This window comes from Cololabis saira, chromosome 20, assembly GCF_033807715.1.
Source record: "Cololabis saira isolate AMF1-May2022 chromosome 20, fColSai1.1, whole genome shotgun sequence".
Taxonomy (NCBI): Eukaryota; Metazoa; Chordata; class Actinopteri; order Beloniformes; family Belonidae; genus Cololabis; species Cololabis saira.
Genome location: NC_084606.1, coordinates 35625213 through 35642783, shown reverse-complemented (window position 1 = coordinate 35642783; position 17571 = coordinate 35625213). Strand labels below are relative to the sequence as shown.

Here is a 17571-nt window from a genome sequence, read left to right as displayed (position 1 = left end):
AGTCAGAAGAATGCACATTAGTTTCACACACAGAAACATTTAGTTAATCAGCTCATGGAGTTTACATATTCAGTTTGGTTTTGAATTATTTTTATTCAGGTGTCATGACTGAAAAAAGGTTGAGAAAGGCTGTTTTAGACAGATTATTAATAGGAAAGCAGTGAGAATGCACTTTTTTCCTTTTCTTGTTGTTAAGCGGAGGTCAAACGGAAATGGCTCTTTGTTGAAATGGTTACCTTGGGTACAGCGCCACCTAGCGTCACAGAGTCAGCCATGCTCTGGTTACAAGTGGGTTATTCAATCTGATTCAGTCTGATCTCTGAACAGCATGTATACTCAGACAAGTGATCCGATCTTCTGCATGTCATTATCTGATCCGATCTGCAACCCGATTGAACTGCTGCATGTAACCGCACTGAGTGACAGTGAATAACATTGTACAACGTGGGCTTTAGATGCAGGCAAGACAGCAGATTCATGAACCCGACATGCACCCACACTGGTCAAACAGTACTGCTCGGATTTAATTTTTAGTAAACAGTTCCCCCAAGGGCCCTGAGAGTCATGGGCCCCGAGGCCAAAGCCTGACCGGCCCAGTGGTTAATACAGACCTGCCATAGAGATCAAAATGAACATCTTGTAGGCAACCTCACTGCGCATGACACAAAGTATTATTTCCTTTGTTCTGTTATTTAAATGTATACCACTATGTTATTTTTTATAGCCATAGAGCTGGAATTGTTGGCGAGTCTGTATGTTGCACATCCTGTTTATTTTGTATTTAGTTTATTAAAATGTCATCTTTAAGATACATTGTAGATGTTTTATCATATGTTTTTTCTGCAATCATCCCCACAACTCTAGAAAGAATCTGAGCTAAAATGTAATTCCATACGTTACTTATGACTGCAGCCATATTGACAACATAGAAATGAAAGCTCAAACTGACCAAATGTGTTCACATTGGTTAAAAAGCGGACTATTTGCCATAACACTTATATGTCACTATAAAAATCCATAGTAAAGCTCATTTTCGGGGACGCCATGTTGGAAATATGCAAATTAAAGGTCCAGATACACCCAATCATAAAAATAAGTATTCTAATGGTTTTCCCATGCTCTGAAACCATGAAATAGACACCAAGTTTGCATTTCTAGCCCATTTGGTTCAAAAGTTATCACCAAGCTATGTTTTGATAAGTGGCCATTATTAAGGCAGCCATATTGGATTTCCAGCTAAAAAAGCACCACAGATAGTGGAAATCCACTTCAAGTATTTTAATAACTGACTTTGTCAGCAAGAGTTGAAAGTTGAAAACTTTGGGAAATACGCAACCCAGTCTCACACAAAAACGTACCCTGCCTACGTTGGTCCAAAGTACAAAAACGTAGAGGGGCTACAATATTAGCCCTTGAAATGTATAACTGTTACGTTTTTTTTAGCCCTTAAAACGTATAACTGTCACATTTTTCTGCCGATTCGTTTTGTGCCCAAGTCACGTGACTTTTAAGATTCTGGCCGTGATACCAACAAACACGGTGGACATTTTTCATTTTTGAGTTAAGAAAATCAATATTTTGAGTTAGTTTCTGCATAGAAATGCGTTTTGATTACATTTCTAGCAATACATATTTCACTTTCATAATATTCACTCAGTAAATGTATATAATCTCTTGCTTGCTCGTGGTTGCAAGGTTTTTTCAGATCTCGTCAGAATAATGTAAATCTGGAACGTTTTAAAAACGTGAAATGGTTACATTTATGGTTGCTGTACACGCTGTGAAGAAAATCAATATTTTGAGCTGGTTTCTGCATAGAAATGCGTTTTGATTACATTTCTAGCAATACATATTTCACTTTCATAATATTCACTCAGTAAATGTATATAATCTCTTGCTTGCTCGTGGTTGCAAGGTTTTTTCAGATTTCGTCAGAATACCCTGGCTACGGTGGTCCAAAGTGCAAAAACGTAGAGGGGTTACAATATTCAACCCAGTCTCACAGGAAAACGTGGTACAGGCTACGTTGGTCCACATTGCAAAACGTGGCCAATGTTACGATTTGCCCTCCTAAAACGTGAGATGTGAAACCGTTCCGTGGCTCATTCATTTTAATAGGTTTCGTTAGGTTTCGTTTCTGTCACGTGACTTTCAAGTTTTCGGCTGTGGAGGAAAAATAAAATTGCTGCCATTTCTTTGATTCTCGGTCTAAATTGCAATATTTTAAGATAGTTTCGCCATGAAAAGCAGATTTTATCATATTCATAGCAAGAAATATATTTTGGTTATTTTACCCTCATTTAATGGATCTTATTGACGGAAATGTATGAACCATGTGCTTGTTTTACTTCCTTTGAGTAATAAAACCACCAATTCTCTTGCATGGCCCCGTTATTAAAATATATGCCAGGCCCAGTGCTTAATTTCTAAAGTGGGAGGTCCCGGAGCGCAGACGATGAGTGGCTCCGGTGCGAGAGAAAAAAAACACACACACACACACACACACACTGTTGAACTGTCCGTTTTGACGTTAACGGCGATTTTCACAATGATATCTGCAACATTTCTTAAGGCAGAAACACCACTGTATCATTGTTAATTACACAACATTAGTGGGTTAATTTCCTGCAAACCAATTTTCATGTTTTTCCCTTCGATTGTGAGAAAAAAAAGAGTTGTTTCACGCTGAGAGCATCATGCCAGCCAATCAGAATCCTGGAAAAAACATCAACAAATGACACGTGTAACTTCCAGGCTGATTTATGGTTCCGCGTTACACCAACGCAGAGCCTACGGCGGAAGTGATACTAGTAGCTGATTGGCCGATATGTGATCATCATCATCATCATCATCATCATCATCATCATCACCACTTCCATCATCATCATCATCATCATCATCAACATCATCATCGCTACCACCATCATCATCATCACCATCACCATCATCATCATCATCCTCAGTCAAGTCAAATTGCACGTGCGAGGTCCCGTTCATCGCTGCTTGCAGCTTTAATTTATATATAACTATTTTAACATTTCTAAACACAAAAACACGAAAGTGTCCTTGATAATTCAATAATACAATAGGTTCATGTTAAGGACATCAGTTTTAATTAGTTCTCCTTCGATTATGAGATGTTATTAATGCTCAGTAGACACAGGAGGTTTGTTATGTATTGTTATGAGGCCTATTTCGTGTCTATTTTTGAACAGTTCACTAATGCTTTGAGCTAGGAAGCTGAAATTCTAGACTCTGTATCAAGAGGTGACTTTCATCCACTGTGCGGATTTTCAGATCTGTGTGACCTTCGGAAGTGTCAAAGGTCACCGCGTCTGTTGCTTTTCGGCCTGCTAAGACTATTTTGTGTCTTTTTTTGCATAGTTCACTAACGCTTTGAGCTAGGAAGCTGAAATTCTAGACTCTGTATCAGGAGGTGACTCTCATCCACTGTGCCGAGGTCCAGACCCGTGCGACCTTCGGAAGTGCCAAAGGTCACCGTGTGTGATGCCTTTTTCGTGCCTTTTTTGTGTGTTTTTTGAATAATTCACTAACACTTTGAGCTGGGAAGCTGATTTTTGACTATGTTGCAATGCAGAAGGCCCTTTGCTAGGATCTTTTGGTCTTGTGGCTGTACGACTTCCACAGAGCTAGTTGGCATTGCAGAGGGTTTACAGAGTTGAGACTTGGTAAGCCCAATTTAAGCCCCATACAGGTCAAGTTTTACTTGGTTTGGTCAAATATTGTGGCAACGGTGTCCGTTCGAATGTTGGAAAAGGTGACGTTTCAAAGCCCCGCCCATCGGAAAGTATAGGTCTGATCTGCACCAAACTAACGTCTGTCTGATCAGGGGATGCCCCCGAACAACATATAAAACATTCAGATTTCTATGACTTCTGCAACAGTGTTTCCTCTAAAACGTTCTGGCTGGTTAGGAGGGTGTAGAAACCTCTAGCTCTGAGAGCCTCCTGACTAATGGAACAGGGCCTATTTTGTGTCTTTTTTTGCATAGTTCATTAACGCCTTTAGCTAGGAGTCTGAATTTTTTATATGTTGTTTGGGGGCATCCCCTGATCAGACAGACGTTAGTTTGGTGGAGATCAGACCTGTACTTTTCGATGGGCGGGGCTTTGAAACGTCACCTTTTCCAACATTCGAACGGACACCGTTGCCACAAGACCAAAAGATCCTAGCAAAGGGCCTTCTGCATTGCAACATAGTCAAAAATCAGCTTCCCAGCTCAAAGTGTTAGTGAATTATTCAAAAAACACACAAAAAAGGCACGAAAAAGGCACCACACACGGTGACCTTTGGCACTTCCGAAGGTCGCACGGGTCTGGACCTCGGCACAGTGGATGAGAGTCACCTCCTGATACAGAGTCTAGAATTTCAGCTTCCTAGCTCAAAGCGTTAGTGAACTATGCAAAAAAAGACACAAAATAGTCTTAGCAGGCCGAAAAGCAACAGACGCGGTGACCTTTGACACTTCCGAAGGTCACAGAAATCTGAAAATCCGCACAGTGGATGAAAGTCACCTCCTGATACAGAGTCTAGAATTTCAGCTTCCTAGCTCAAAGCGTTAATGAACTATGCAAAAAAAGGCACGAAATAGTCTTAGCAGGCCGAAAAGCAACAGACGGGGTGACCTTTGACACTTCCGAAGGTCACACAGATCTGAAAATCCGCACAGTGGATGAAAGTCACCTCTTGATACAGAGTCTAGAATTTCAGCTTCCTAGCTCAAAGCATTAGTGAACTGTTCAAAAATAGACACGAAATAGGCCTCATAACAATACATAACAAACCTCCTGTGTCTACTGAGCATTAATAACATCTCATAATCGAAGGAGAACTAATTAAAACGGATGTCCTTAACATGAACCTATTGTATTATTGAATTATCAAGGACACTTTCGTGTTTTTGTGTTTAGAAATGTTAAAATAGTTATATATAAATTAAAGCTGCAAGCAGCGATGAACGGGACCTCGCACGTGCAATTTGACTTGACTGAGGATGATGATGGTGATGGTGATGATGATGATGGTGGTAGCGATGATGATGTTGATGATGATGATGATGATGATGATGGAAGTGGTGATGATGATGATGATGATCACATATCGGCCAATCAGCTACTAGTATCACTTCCGCCGTAGGCTCTGCGTTGGTGTAACGCGGAACCATAAATCAGCCTGGAAGTTACACGTGTCATTTGTTGATGTTTTTTCCAGGATTCTAATTGGCTGGCATGATGCTCTCAGCGTGAAACAACTCTTTTTTTTCTCACAATCGAAGGGAAAAACATGAAAATTGGTTTGCAGGAAATTAACCCACTAATGTTGTGTAATTAACAATGATACAGTGGTGTTTCTGCCTTAAGAAATGTTGCAGATATCATTGTGAAAATCGCCGTTAACGTCAAAACGGACAGTTCAACAGTGTGTGTGTGTGTGTGTGTGTGTGTTTTTTTTCTCTCGCACCGGAGCCACTCATCGTCTGCGCTCCGGGACCTCCCACTTTAGAAATTAAGCACTGGGCCTGGCATATATTTTAATAACGGGGCCATGCAAGAGAATTGGTGGTTTTATTACTCAAAGGAAGTAAAACAAGCACATGGTTCATACATTTCCGTCAATAAGATCCATTAAATGAGGGTAAAATAACCAAAATATATTTCTTGCTATGAATATGATAAAATCTGCTTTTCATGGCGAAACTATCTTAAAATATTGCAATTTAGACCGAGAATCAAAGAAATGGCAGCAATTTTATTTTTCCTTAAATGTAACAGTTATACATTTCAAGGGCTAGAAAAATGTAACAGTTATACATTTCAAGGGCTAATATTGTAACCCCTCTACGTTTTTGCATTTGGACCAACGTAGCCAGGGTATTCTGACGAGATCTGAAAAACCTTGCAACCAGAGCAAGCAAGAGATTATGTACATTTATTGAGTGAATATTATGAAAGTGAAATATGTATTGCTAGAAATGTAATCAAAACCCATTTCTATGCAGAAACTAACTCAAAATATAGATTTTCTTCACAGCGCACCACACACGGTGACCTTTGGCACTTCCGAAGGTCGCACGGGTCTGGACCTCGGCACAGTGGATGAGAGTCACCTCCTGATACAGAGTCTAGAATTTCAGCTTCCTAGCTCAAAGCGTTAGTGAACTATGCAAAAAAAGACACAAAATAGTCTTAGCAGGCCGAAAAGCAACAGACGCGGTGACCTTTGACACTTCCGAAGGTCACAGAAATCTGAAAATCCGCACAGTGGATGAAAGTCACCTCCTGATACAGAGTCTAGAATTTCAGCTTCCTAGCTCAAAGCGTTAATGAACTATGCAAAAAAAGGCACGAAATAGTCTTAGCAGGCCGAAAAGCAACAGACGGGGTGACCTTTGACACTTCCGAAGGTCACACAGATCTGAAAATCCGCACAGTGGATGAAAGTCACCTCTTGATACAGAGTCTAGAATTTCAGCTTCCTAGCTCAAAGCATTAGTGAACTGTTCAAAAATAGACACGAAATAGGCCTCATAACAATACATAACAAACCTCCTGTGTCTACTGAGCATTAATAACATCTCATAATCGAAGGAGAACTAATTAAAACGGATGTCCTTAACATGAACCTATTGTATTATTGAATTATCAAGGACACTTTCGTGTTTTTGTGTTTAGAAATGTTAAAATAGTTATATATAAATTAAAGCTGCAAGCAGCGATGAACGGGACCTCGCACGTGCAATTTGACTTGACTGAGGATGATGATGATGATGGTGATGGTGATGATGATGATGGTGGTAGCGATGATGATGTTGATGATGATGATGATGATGATGATGATGATGATGGAAGTGGTGATGATGATGATGATGATCACATATCGGCCAATCAGCTACTAGTATCACTTCCGCCGTAGGCTCTGCGTTGGTGTAACGCGGAACCATAAATCAGCCTGGAAGTTACACGTGTCATTTGTTGATGTTTTTTCCAGGATTCTGATTGGCTGGCATGATGCTCTCAGCGTGAAACAACTCTTTTTTTTCTCACAATCGAAGGGAAAAACATGAAAATTGGTTTGCAGGAAATTAACCCACTAATGTTGTGTAATTAACAATGATACAGTGGTGTTTCTGCCTTAAGAAATGTTGCAGATATCATTGTGAAAATCGCAGTTAACGTCAAAACGGACAGTTCAACAGTGTGTGTGTGTGTGTGTGTGTGTGTGTGTGTGTGTGTGTGTGTGTTTTTTTTCTCTCGCACCGGAGCCACTCATCGTCTGCGCTCCGGGACCTCCCACTTTAGAAATTAAGCACTGGGCCTGGCATATATTTTAATAACGGGGCCATGCAAGAGAATTGGTGGTTTTATTACTCAAAGGAAGTAAAACAAGCACATGGTTCATACATTTCCGTCAATAAGATCCATTAAATGAGGGTAAAATAACCAAAATATATTTCTTGCTATGAATATGATAAAATCTGCTTTTCATGGCGAAACTATCTTAAAATATTGCAATTTAGACCGAGAATCAAAGAAATGGCAGCAATTTTATTTTTCCTTAAATGTAACAGTTATACATTTCAAGGGCTAGAAAAATGTAACAGTTATACATTTCAAGGGCTAATATTGTAACCCCTCTACGTTTTTGCATTTGGACCAACGTAGCCAGGGTATTCTGACGAGATCTGAAAAACCTTGCAACCAGAGCAAGCAAGAGATTATGTACATTTATTGAGTGAATATTATGAAAGTGAAATATGTATTGCTAGAAATGTAATCAAAACCCATTTCTATGCAGAAACTAACTCAAAATACAGATTTTTTCCACAGCGTGTCCAGCAACCAAAAATGTAACCATTTCATGTTATTAAAACGTTCCAGTTTTACATTATTCTGACGAGATCTGAAAAAACCTTGCAACCACGAGCAAGCAAGAGATTATATACATTTACTGAGTGAATATTATGAAAGTGAAATATGTATTGCTAGAAATGTAATCAAAACGCATTTCTATGCAGAAACTAACTCAAAATATTGATTTTCTTCACAGCGTGTACAGCAACCAAAAATGTAACCATTTCACGTTTTTAAAACGTTCCAGATTTACATTATTCTGACGAGATCTGAAAAAACCTTGCAACCACGAGCAAGCAAGAGATTATATACATTTACTGAGTGAATATTATGAAAGTGAAATATGTATTGCTAGAAATGTAATCAAAACGCATTTCTATGCAGAAACTAACTCAAAATATTGATTTTCTTCACAGCGTGTAAAGCAACCAAAAATGTAACCATTTCACGTTTTTAAAACGTTCCAGATTTACATTATTCTGACGAGATCTGAAAAAACCTTGCAACCACGAGCAAGCAAGAGATTATATACATTTACTGAGTGAATATTATGAAAGTGAAATATGTATTGCTAGAAATGTAATCAAAACGCATTTCTATGCAGAAACTAACTCAAAATATTGATTTTCTTCACAGCGTGTACAGCAACCAAAAATGTAACCATTTCACGTTTTTAAAACGTTCCAGATTTACATTATTCTGACGAGATCTGAAAAAACCTTGCAACCACGAGCAAGCAAGAGATTATATACATTTACTGAGTGAATATTATGAAAGTGAAATATGTATTGCTAGAAATGCAATCAAAACGCATTTCTATGCAGAAACTAACTCAAAATATTGATTTTCTTCACAGCGTGTACAGCAACCAAAAATGTAACCATTTCACGTTTTTAAAACGTTCCAGATTTACATTATTCTGACGAGATCTGAAAAAACCTTGCAACCACGAGCAAGCAAGAGATTATATACATTTACTGAGTGAATATTATGAAAGTGAAATATGTATTGCTAGAAATGTAATCAAAACGCATTTCTATGCAGAAACTAACTCAAAATATTGATTTTCTTCACAGCGTGTACAGCAACCAAAAATGTAACCATTTCACGTTTTTAAAACGTTCCAGATTTACATTATTCTGACGAGATCTGAAAAAACCTTGCAACCACGAGCAAGCAAGAGATTATATACATTTACTGAGTGAATATTATGAAAGTGAAATATGTATTGCTAGAAATGTAATCAAAACGCATTTCTATGCAGAAACTAACTCAAAATATTGATTTTCTTCACTCAAAAAGGAAAAATGTCCACCGTGTTTGTTGGTATCACGGCCAGAATCTTAAAAGTCACGTGACTTGGGCGCAAAACGAATCGGCAGAAAAATGTAACAGTTATACGTTTTAAGGGCTAAAAAAACGTAACAGTTATACATTTCAAGGGCTAATATTGTAGCCCCTCTACGTTTTTGCACTTTGGACCAACGTAGGCAGGGTACGTTTTTGTGTGAGACTGGGTTGCAACACCGTAAGGCTGCAGAACAGAGAAGATTGTATTGGCTGTAATTGTTTATTTATTTTTTCATTGTGAGCGCACATGGTGCCTGGAGCAGAAATCTGGGTCTTATTAACCCAGTTGATGATAGTCAATGCAGTCCTCACCATCCCTGTTCCATATTTTGTTTGTTAAAAATAAGGCAATTAGGCAATTATTTTATAAATATTTTCTGTATCTCCACAGAGAACGACCTGGAGAGCCTGTTGGAGGATCTGGGGTTGACGCCGTACTACAGAGAGAAGCTAACACTCAGCAAGATCCTGGAGATTGATGAGAAGACCATCACTGATGTTCCTGTCAAGAGTAAATCAGATCTTCCATGGTATTTTCTGAAGAAACTGATGATGGTTAATGTAACAGCTAGAAATATGAAGTGCACGTCAGCTTTTGAGTCAACGTATGATGATTCATCAGGGAGTGAGTTAGATTTCAGTGATCTACTTGTCAGTCCAAAGACAGGTGACACACTAAACCCTCTCGACATAATCACTGCTCTCTTTCTGTGTTCAGATGCTTTTGTACAACAAGAAATGACACTAAAAATGTCGATGTGTCAGTTCTCTGTGCCTCTGCTGCTTCCCAAATGTGATACAGAACAGTGTACACTCATGCTGTGGGCCATGAGAGACATTGTTAAGAAGTACAGACCTCCAGCTCTTTCACAATCCAAGGGTTTCATTGAAGAAAGAATAGTTGATTCTCAAGTTCCAATGATCTCTTTTGTGAGACTGGGTAACTGCTCCTTGTCAAAGTCAGAGATCCTCAACAAGCTTCTCAGCAATTCTCAGCAGTACCACGACACCTTTGTTGACCACAACATGGAGGGTGGTGACAGTCCAAAAAGAATATCCAACGGACTGACAGAAATCACCTGGTATCTTCCTGGTGGGAACACAGACATCGACCTTTTCAATCAACCAGTGGCTGTTGCTAATCTTCATGGGGACATTGCTTCATTTGAAACACAATACTCCTTTCTGTGTCAGACATCTGCAGCAGTTTTTGTGTTCTTTGACAATCTGGAGTTTGATTGTAAACTTTTCACAAACCAAAACCAGAAGGCTCAGATCTTCTTGGTTGGAAACATTGAGAGCAAGAACGTCACCTCAAATGCTCTTAAAAGTGTAGCTACCAAATTGGGCTTGAGGAAAAACAACATTATTATTAAGACAGAAGAGACAAAAAATGCAGATTTTATCAAACGTTTTAGAAAAACAGTCTGTGATGTAGTTGAGAAACCGCAGATGAAGATGCCAATAGCAAATATGGTTGACATTGCTCATGAACTGGGAATCTTGGTTGATGAAGATTCTCCAGAATGTCAGGCTGGAAAGAAGAGTGCAGATGGCATCACTAAAGAAATTCAAAACCTCTTTCAGTACAAAGATGAACAACTTCCCCTGCAAGGCCAAACATGGAAGGAACTGACTCGCTTAGAAAAAGAGGAATTTCGCCTAAAAAAAGTTGGCTCTAAGAACGTAGAAATGTACAAAAGTGACCTTGAGCAGCAGAAAGAGGAACTCCGGAAAAAGCAGAACTCTTATGATATGTCCCCAGCAATGACATGCTTCATCAATGCAATATCCAGACCAGGAATAGAAAGATGTTATTTCCTGAAATGGATGCGAATGAACCTTGATAACGTCTCTCGTTTAAAACTCTCTGCACTAAGAGAGCTGTACAAAGAAAAGTGCAAAGATTCTGCAAACAAAGAAGAGGTGAAAGAAATTGACAGACAACTTTCCAACAGCTCTCTGGGGACTGAACATTTCTTCCGTGAAATGGGTCAGATCTATGAAGCTTCCCTCTCACTTCCACAAACAGACCCATCACGTCAACAGTTGCAACATCTGCCCAAACTCTGTGCACAGTTGTTGCTTGATCGGTTTCCTCTTGAACTTGTTGATGGAGATGCATCCAACATACCTCTGAGATGGGTGAGTGAGGTTCTCACTCAGCTGAATCACTTGGTGTCTCCAAAGAACAAAATACGGGTAGTTACAGTTCTTGGAGTTCAGAGCACTGGAAAGTCCACTCTCCTGAACACCATGTTTGGAGTGCAGTTTGCAGTCAGCAGTGGTCGATGTACTCGCGGTGCCTTCATGCTGCTCATCAGACTCAATGAAGACATCAAAAGAGAATTTGGCTGTGACTTCATGGTGATCATTGACACCGAGGGTTTAAAGTCACCAGAACTTGCTCAGCTGGACAACAGCTATGAGCATGACAATGAGCTTGCAACATTTGTGGTGGGGCTGAGTGATATCACCATTATCAATATTGCAATGGAGAATTCAACTGAAATGAAGGACATTCTGCAAATAGTGGTTCATGCTTTCCTCCGGATGAAGGAGGTGGGCAAAAAACCAAAATGTCAGTTTGTTCATCAAAACGTTTCTGATGTTTCTGCTCATGAGAAGAACCTACGAGACAGAAAACTGATCCTGGAACAGTTAAATGAGATGACCCAAGCAGCAGCCAAAATGGAAACGAGAGAGGAGAACAAAAGCTTCACTGATGTGATGGAGTACAGTCCAGACACGGGGAACTGCTACGTTCCTGGACTCTGGAATGGAAACCCACCAATGGCACCAGTCAATGTGGGATACAGCCAGACTTTATATGACCTCAAGAAGAACATCATCCAACAACTGAGAGAGTGTGTATCATCTGCTGATGATTTGTTGCAGTTTAAAGAGTGGGTGACCAGTCTGTGGAATGCTGTGAAGCACGAAAACTTCATCTTCAGCTTCAGAAACAGCCTTGTAGCTGAAGCATACATGAAGCTCTGCACAGAGTTCAACGGATGGGAGTGGGAATTCAAGAAAGCTATGTACAGCTGGATTAGCAACGCAGAAACAAAGATTTCCAACTTTGGAACAGTCGCTGCACAGTCTGAAATATCTGATATGGAAGAATTCCTTACTCAGTTAAAACGGAAAGCAACCACAGAGCTGTCTAAATGGGAGAATAAGCTCCTTGACAATCTGGAGGAATACTTCAAACAGACAGATGGACATGTCTATCTGGTTGAAGGATACAAAGAGGAATTTAAAAACAGTGCAAGAAACATTCGTCGAGAATTGGAAAATTCTGTCATAAATCAGCTCATAGCAGCAGTTGATATCAAACGGGGACTGAAAGAAGTCGACAAAATTAAGGAGAACCATACAAAAGAAATAGAAAAAGCAGTGAGTGGATTAATTGCTGACTGCACAAAAAATGTGCAAATGACAGACGAAGTGTTAAACGAAGAGTTTGATGAGATGTGGAGTGAAACACTGAAGAAAATGTCTTTCTCTGAACTAAAACGCACAGATGTCTTCACAGACGTGAGCCACTATCTGAGAGAAAATGTTTCATACAAGGGGAGTCATGCATGTGAACTCCTGAATAAAAAACCTCTCCAAGAGTTTGGGTTGGCAGCTTTCAAATACAAACCTGAAGGATTATTAAAAGACATAACACACACAGTCATGCATTGGTTTAAAGGTCAAGATCTTATAAAAGCCAGACAAAAAGTGGCTGACAACATCATAGCTGCTTGCCAAGATTCTATAACAGAGAAAACGAAAAGAAAAACCAACTACCACAATACTTACATCCAGGAGATCCTTCGCATCATTGATGATATGCTGAACAAGGCTGATGTTGACACAGACATTGAGTTTGACCTTTCTCTAAAGCAGCACATCTGTGCAGTTGCAGCCAGAAACTTTCAGAGAATGCAAGAAGACTTCATGCAAGCAAATGACCCCAAGATCCTTCTGGATAAAAACAAGGAAAAGTTCTGTGCAGATTTCAATGATCTTTTCCACAAACGAGACCAGTGCCAGAAGAAGGCTGAAGAGTTCACAGAACAATGTCTGAAACCTGCTGTTGAAGACTTTGTCTACCGTTCTCTGGGTACGAATATCACCGATGAAATGATGAAAAGTAAAGCGTTCGGCACACGAACCTCCTTCCAGGGTTCAGTTCTGATGGATTTGCTGTCAAAGGAAGACTTCAACAGCTATCTGAGCTGCATTTGCAATTATGAGGATTATGTAAAAACATGGATACTTGGACAAACAAAGAAGCACTTCTCAGATGCATCTAAAACATCTGGGTATGAGGAAGCACATCTCAAGTGGAGCATCAAAAATATAAAGGACGCCATGAAAAAGGCCAAATCAGAGAAGAGTGCTGACCTGAAGACATTTGTTGAACACATCTGCAAAGAACTCGGTGATAAACTGGTCATTTCCCAGGATGCTCTTGGTGCCTTCATGATCTTGAACAACGCTGACCGGGAGCAGTTTGCTGATTGGTTAACTGAGTCTGTGGAGAAGATGGAAGAAACTCTTAAGAAGAAGTTTGAATGCACAACCTTTGAGATAAAACTAGAAAATCTCCGTGTGAATCCTCAGACTGAGCTTTTCAACAGAGTGGTTGGTTGTGGGAAACAGTGTCCGTTCTGTAAAGTTCCCTGTGAAGCAGGAGGAGACAAACATAAAGATCACTTTGCTTCCCTGCATCGACCAGAAGGTCTGGGTAACTCCAGGTGGGACAGTTCAAAAAAACTTGTAACTGACATGTGCACATCTCTTGTGATCAGTGACCTCCGCTTTCGCTGCAGCGCCACTAACAAAGAGTGGCATCCTTACAAGACTTACAGGGAAATCTTCCCAGACTGGCACATTCCTCCTGATGGGAGTCTTGAGGCATCAAACTTCTGGAAATATGTGATGAACAAGTACAACAGGGATTTTGCTAAAGCATATAAGGCAGAGCCAGCTGACATTCCTGAAACTTGGGGGAAAATTACAAAACAACAGGCAGAAACAAGCCTAAAAAACTCATTTAACATGAGCTGAGACTGATTATATTCAACCTCACTCTCTTTGATGGTGAAAGTGAACCTTCCACTCTGGATGCTGTGTCTTTTTAACTTTCTTAAAGTTTCTTTATTAACAACTTCAAGTTTGGTAAAACATATAGATACAAATCAAATCAAAAAGGTTTAGAAATACTGATATGAGAAAACAGATGGATGTGGTTTACTTTTATCTACATTTGCTTATAACGATAAAAAGTAATCTGATTTACTTTCTTGTGCAACTATTTTTTGTCATTAAGTCATTTCTTACATTCTTACAATATTTACCAAATCAAAGTAAAGATTTTCTTTAGTTTTTAAATGACAAGTTTTCATTTTTACTTTTTTTGTTAAAAACATTGTCATGTGATTGAGTTTATTCTTCTTTTCGATCACTTTGGGAGCAGCAGAGGTTATAGAGGTTATCTGAAATCACTGACTGAAATGAAATGTTGGTTTTAATACAAATCTCACATTATAAAATAAGTCGAGTGCTTTTCTGATTTCTCATTCCAGAATGTAAAGCATTACGATCATGACTGTATTTACTTTTAGGCATATGCTTTCTTTTTATCTTTTCTTTTTTTTAGCTTTCAAAGTACAACTATTTTGCTGAAGTACATCATTATAAAGTGGACTTTACAGTATTTTGGAGAAATATCAAAGAAAACGTTCAAGAGTAACCAATGATGACTGTAAACAGCCTTCATTACTTGTGTTTAAAATAAATCTTTTCACTCGTGAATATTTTGTTCTCATTTGATTTGTCAAAAGAAAATCACTGACTGATCTCTAAATGTCTGTTAATTATTGTCAGTATATGTGGATACTTAATCATCAGAAGTAAATACAGTAACTACTTAGTGTTCATCTTTACTTGTGTGTAACGTGACTAATAAAGGTTTATGCTTTCAGTCTAACTTGTGTTTTGTGCCATCATTAAAAATAAATCCTGTGTCTTATATTTGAACATATAATCTCAGTGTCTCACTGAGAGAGAGAACCCCCCAACAGGGCGACACCCACGCGGGCCCGACAACGGAGGGCCCCAGACCCAGGCATCCCATTCATTCATCCATTCACCTATCCGATACCTATACTAATAATAAGATATACTATACATAATAATAATACTAATACTAATAATAATAATAATAATAATAATAACCATCTTTGTATAATATAATATTGATAAATTATTAAGTTTTGATGTCCTGTCAATGGAGGCTCAAATCCTCCATGGCAGGACCCTTCCCCACCGCATTCTCACCGACACAGACACACAATCACGCACCGTTTCCCCCTCCCCGGGGGGGTCCAGCACCGCCAGAAGGCACCCCAGGCTGCACGGCAAGCCCCGCCAGGCCCGGGTATCCCGACCCACCTATCCCAGGCCGGCGAGGGAACGCGGATGATGTTGGACCCCCTCCCGCCCCTGGTGTTGAGTGCATGTGATTAATGCCATAAAAACAGGGAGGGGGAGGGCCAAGTATCGATTTGACACCGACACCCCCCCCCTCCCGAACTACGTGTCCTTGTCAAATGTTTTTATTAAGTGTTGAATGTGCAGTGCCGGGCCACGCGGGACAATGCCCCCCACGACCCGGACCCCCCGCCCCTTCGCCTATGTGCGTATGAATCGTGTAGGGGGGGAAGGAGGGGGAGCGGAGGCCGAAGCCAGGAGGCAGGACCAGCAAAGCCGGCCCTGGTAAGACACCCGCGTTCCCCCACCGGCCATCCAGTAGACGGGGGCCGGCCCTCCGAGCCGGGCCAGGGCCCCACCGTACCTCCACGGGCGCCCCAAACGGAGGGGGAAACGGTCCAACATCCCCCCATTCATACTGACAACATAAGACAGACACCTGGAAATGGTGCCACCCCGCCGCCGCGCCCGCCCGTGCACCCCCCGGTCAGGGGAGGCCCGATCCCCGGACCCGGCCCCACCCCCCCCGGGGCCACCCCGGCGGACACCCCAAGGGTCACGGAGTCACGGAGTCCCGGAGTCCCGGAATCCCGTTGAGGGACTGACTTAACAACACAGTTCAAGATCACTTAGACCCGTAAATGAGTAGTTAAGCTTTGTTCATCTGAGACCTACAGTACTCATCTGTCCACATTACTGTGAAAAAGAAAGTTCATGACCACATCCAACAGGATTTATTCACCTGAGACCTTTTCAGTGTGACTTTATGATCATGCTGCACCTACAACTTTACCTCAATTACCAGATTTGGTAGCTTAAGTAAACATACTTACAAAGTAGAACTTTTATAATATTCTCCAATAATTGTGTTTTGGTTGAATTGTTCAAATTCCAAGTATTTGGTTGAGTGACATATAAAGGATTAAGGTCTGTCACGGTTTCTTTGTTTGGGAACAATTCACGGTCACGGGGGGGTCTACTGGAGCCTATCCCAGCTCATTTCAGGTGAGAGGCAGGGGTTACACCCTGGACAGGTCACCAGTCCATCACAGGGCCACATATAAACACACAAACCATGCTCACAACCACACTCACGCTCACACCTACAGGCAATTTAGAATCACCAATTAACCTAATATGCATGTTTTTGGACTGTGGGAGGAAGCCGGAGTACCCGGAGAGAACCCACGCAAGCACGGGGAGAACATGCAAACTCCACACAGAAAGGCCCCTGCCGGGCCTGGGAGTCGAACCGGGGACCTTTTTGCTGTGAGGCAACAGTGCTAACCACTAAGCCACCGTGCTGCCATCGTAGATCAGATGATTTGTTTTTATCAAGATCGTTATTTATTGTACAAATAAGTTATATTGCTGCTGTCATTAGATTTATGTTTGTTTAGGAAAAGTGCAGCTTTCACTCTTACAAGTGAATAAACAATGTTGAAATATTACATCTTGATGTAGATTCTCAGCTGGTAGAACAGGTCAACGGCCAAAGCCACTGAGCTGCTATGTCACCATTACGCCCTGTCTAGTTGTCCCAGAAGGACAAAGATGCCCCATCTCCTGATCAGTTTGAAAAATGATATTTTATTTAATTCACAAGTATTTTCTAAGAAACTAAGGTTAAAGCTTCAGAGTGGACCAAGGCCAAAATAACAAAACAGAACTTCCTGAAATAACCCAAACCTACCTGTCAAACCTAAATAAACCAAAAGATAATTACATCCCTCCCTAACTAAAATAAACATAAGAAAACTAGGATCAAAACAAATGTCAGCCCACTCCTATAAACTCTACAATTCTACAACGGTGTTGGTACCACAACCACAAGTGTCTGGATGAGGAAGGAGGGAGATCT

General features: G+C 40.5%; 1 protein-coding gene across 2 annotated transcripts in view; it reads left to right on the top strand.

Annotated features, from left to right (window-relative positions):
* The window catches only part of LOC133420111 (interferon-induced very large GTPase 1-like), a 46512-nt gene extending 31681 nt beyond the window's left edge, over window positions 1-14831 (top strand). For both annotated transcript variants that reach the window (XM_061709688.1, XM_061709689.1), the window contains one exon: window positions 9613-14831. In XM_061709688.1, the coding sequence (XP_061565672.1) occupies window positions 9613-14285 (4673 nt within the window). In that variant the 3' untranslated portion in view covers window positions 14286-14831. The remainder of the gene's footprint in view (window positions 1-9612) is intronic.
* The last annotated feature ends 2740 nt before the right edge of the window (window positions 14832-17571 follow it).